This window comes from Trachymyrmex septentrionalis, unplaced genomic scaffold (genome assembly GCF_001594115.1).
Source record: "Trachymyrmex septentrionalis isolate Tsep2-gDNA-1 unplaced genomic scaffold, Tsep1.0 scaffold182, whole genome shotgun sequence".
NCBI classification, from domain to species: domain Eukaryota; kingdom Metazoa; phylum Arthropoda; class Insecta; order Hymenoptera; family Formicidae; genus Trachymyrmex; species Trachymyrmex septentrionalis.
The window spans coordinates 47,657-51,275 of record NW_017304990.1 but is presented as its reverse complement, the minus strand read 5'-3'; the positions used below and the strand labels follow the sequence as shown (position 1 = coordinate 51,275).

Genomic DNA, 3,619 nt, shown 5'->3' with positions numbered 1-3,619 from the left:
TATATATATATATACATTGTGCGCGTCACTGACATTTCAGGGACTATGTTACGCGCAACCGAGCCATGTGGTGGCGATCGTATACATGCGATAAGAAATGCACGTTTATGTCAATGCCGTAAAACAACTAAGCAACTTTTGCACTGTCTTTTGTAATTAGCAATTCAAATTTAAATTCTGCAAGCGGCGCGTAATTTAACGGTGATTTAATGTAGTCGGCTGAAGAATTGACGCTCGAGAAAGATCGTAACATGCAAGAGAGAAAATTAAGTATATATTCTTTTAAAAGATATTTTAAATAATATACTATTAATCTGCTAGTATCTACTAATATCTATTTTCAAGGATGAATATAAAAAAAGTATTCTGTTAATACGATTTTTATTTCATAAACGTTAATACTTTTGTAAATGCCATTTAAAATAATTTACGAAATATTTGATCTGCGGCTTCTTTTAAAAGAAACATACACTTCAGGGAATAGTGTCTCTAAAAATATATATTTTTTCTTGTGCTATCTTCGCTTATAAAATCAATAAATCCAGCGCGCTGCGATATACGATATCTCGATACTTTGATAGCAACCGCGTAAATTTTTACTTAACATAAAATTAGTCAATTGCGCAACGATTACTATATACATATCTTAGGATTAGATTTTTGAACAAAACGTAAATTATAAATTTATTGATAATTCAGATAATTATTCAATGACAAGTATAACGACGAATTATTATCAAATCACTCACCTGTATTCGTCCGCCGTGCACCGGTACTCCGAGACCCTTCGTACTGTGTGACATTCTTGAGTTCGTATTAGTGCGCCGATCGGTCTGGTCTCAGAAGACTGTCTAGTTCCGAGTATACAAACAGACGTATATAAATATGTATGTATAGCTGTATATATTTATGTATATACGATTCCTTCTGCTCCGTGCGGCGTCTGACGTCGAGATGAATGGGAACGCCGGCGAAAAGCTGGCGGATCCGCTTCGAAATTCGCAGTCGGGGCCGCTACTAATGGGGGGGAAGTCCCGGCGCTCAATGTACTCCCGCGTGTGAATATGTATACGCACGTGTACGTGTTCGCGCGAATGAATAAGGATAATCGTAACGTTTTTATTATATATAGACGGTGCGTCTACAATGTTGCGACAGGTTTCGCGGGTGCGCTACAATTCGCAAGGGGTTCACCTCTCGGACGAGCCCGGTGTCGCACTGATCTTTCGTCCTCTTTTCACGTCAACTTCCCTCCGTGGGTGCCACGAGATCGGTATATTGCGTGGAAGTCGCCCCGCGGGTGGGAGCAGCCGGTTAACGAAGGGTGGGGACCAAGTTGCTTTGCGAATACGGAAAGAAGAGGAGAGGGAGGAAACGGCAAGGTAATATCAGAGGAACGTCGGGAATCCCTAAAAGAGCTTAAATCTCTGGAAAAACAAAACACCCGCGACCCACCACTTCTTTATCGGGTTTGCGAAGGTGCGGTAATTATCGGTTGAGTATTCGAATAAGAATTTGCAACGTAATTTATAAAGGAATTTTTATTCAAATCTCCCGAAGTACGATGTGATAGATCGCGATCGGCGAAGAGACTCGCACGAGAATGACGGTGCGCGATATGAAAAGCCGCGGTTTCTCCAGTTCTCCCACTCCCTCGTACAGCATACCCTCTTCGTCCCTTTCGATGTTTGCCCCTCCCCGAGACAAGAACGCTTATAGCAACCTCCTGGCTCCTCGTCCGATCCGATTAGATCGCTCCAAGAGGCTCCCCTCTCTCTCTTTGCGAAAACGTATCATCTCCATCATTACATCCTCCATAATCATTCGTTAACAATAACTTCTTATTTTATATTGTATTTTTTTGTTCAAAAGTATCAGCTTCGCCATGTTTGTTATGCCATTTTGGACGACTCCATTTATTTTTTTTTTTTAAATAACTCATATTAACATAAATACTCTTATATATACATATGGTAGATAAAAAATAATTATTAAAATTAGTCTGCTGCTAATAGCAATGTACAATGCGCTTGAATTTTTCTGATCAATAAAATTAGTATAGAGTCGCCTGTATTACCGAAAATAAAACTAAACAAAACTAATTTTTATTTCTGTCGAATTTTTTCGTAGTGATTTCACAGAATAAAAATTTGTTCTTCATAATTAAAACATATATGCTAATGTACTTGTTGCTGGTGTATTTTGTGTTCAAAAGTGGAAACAGAGAATAAAAAATTACAGATTTCTTTATCCATTTTTATCTGAATATGGCGATCAACGCTGAAGGTAAAATGGATAAAGAAATCTGTAATTTTTTATTTTTTCCAGCTGAACACAAAATACACCAGCGACAAGTACATTAGCATAGCAAATAAATTTTTGTTCTGTGAAACCACTACAAAAAAATTCAGGAATAAAAACGTCAAAAACGCTAATTTTATCGGTAATACAGGCGGCTCCAACATCCCCTTAACGTTATTTATAAACAAGTTTATTTAACAGACGAAAAAAAAAACAAGAAAAAATAAAATAAGAATGATCGATAAAAATGGAAATTAATTGGCTACTGGAGTTACACATAGTGGCGCGCTAACATTCTTGATTGTTTATTTGAAGTCATCAAGTTAAAAATTAAAAAATGACGTGCGTTTCCAGACCGCACTCGCAGATCTACAATGATGCAGTAAAAAAACAAAAATCTAAGCGATTTTTATAACGGTAATCTGATATTACGTTTATGATTTCGCTATCTAATATCGCAGGTAACGCGAAACTCGCTTGTTGGCGCTTCGCGTAGTTTTGCGTCGTATTAAACCTCTCGATTTCTTATTGTACTTAAACTATAATCTCAAGCATTATATTTTTTTTCTTGTGTTATATATCGAAATAAATTAATTTTTCGTTTGTCATAAATAATAAATTTTGGGGAAATATGAACCAAAGACATCTTTCTTTATCCTTTTAATATAGTTTTGTATATGTGTGACGTATTTTTTATATTATAAGATATATTTTATGATAGCTGATTAAAATTTTTACGACTGTTAACCTGTAACAGAAACACGTTTTTTATTACGCTGAAGGAATATATATGAATCCTTGGGAGGATTCATAAAAATTTTGTGTTATTAGTTTCATGTTGAAGGAACATATAAGTTCTTAGGAAGTATTATTATATATTATTAGTTTCATTTTTTTTTATTTTTCAAGTTTATAACTATACACATATTATATTAATCTATAATTGTATAAGACAGTTTAAAAAATACAAATGAAATTTTAAAGGTAGAATTTATTGTTTCTAAATCTTGATATATAAATACGCATTAAAAAATTTTTTCCGAAAAACATAATTTTTTAAAATGTTCCCAATATCACCAGGATTTATATATTTATAGGTTAATTTAGGAAGAAAATACATTTTATAAGTCTATTGTTAATCGAATGTAATACATAATGTAATACAAAAATAATTAATTTTTATATATATGTGTGTGTGTGTGTGTGTGTGTGTGTGTGTGTGTGGCATGAAAGTTTTAAGATCGAATAAATTTTTAAATAAAATTATACAACAAAATCCTATCACAAATTACAGATCGTTTAAAGTGCAATTAAGCAA

At 34.1% G+C, this 3,619-nt stretch overlaps 1 protein-coding gene across 1 annotated transcript in view; it reads right to left on the bottom strand.

The window, feature by feature from the left end:
- Positions 1–1,590, bottom strand: part of LOC108746613 (proton-coupled amino acid transporter-like protein pathetic) — a 20,088-nt gene extending 18,498 nt beyond the window's left edge. Inside the window, exon 1 of the mRNA XM_018483489.1 lies at positions 750–1,590. Coding sequence (XP_018338991.1) covers positions 750–803 — 54 coding nt within the window. The 5' untranslated portion in view covers positions 804–1,590. The remainder of the gene's footprint in view (positions 1–749) is intronic.
- Between the last annotated feature and the right edge of the window lie 2,029 nt (positions 1,591–3,619).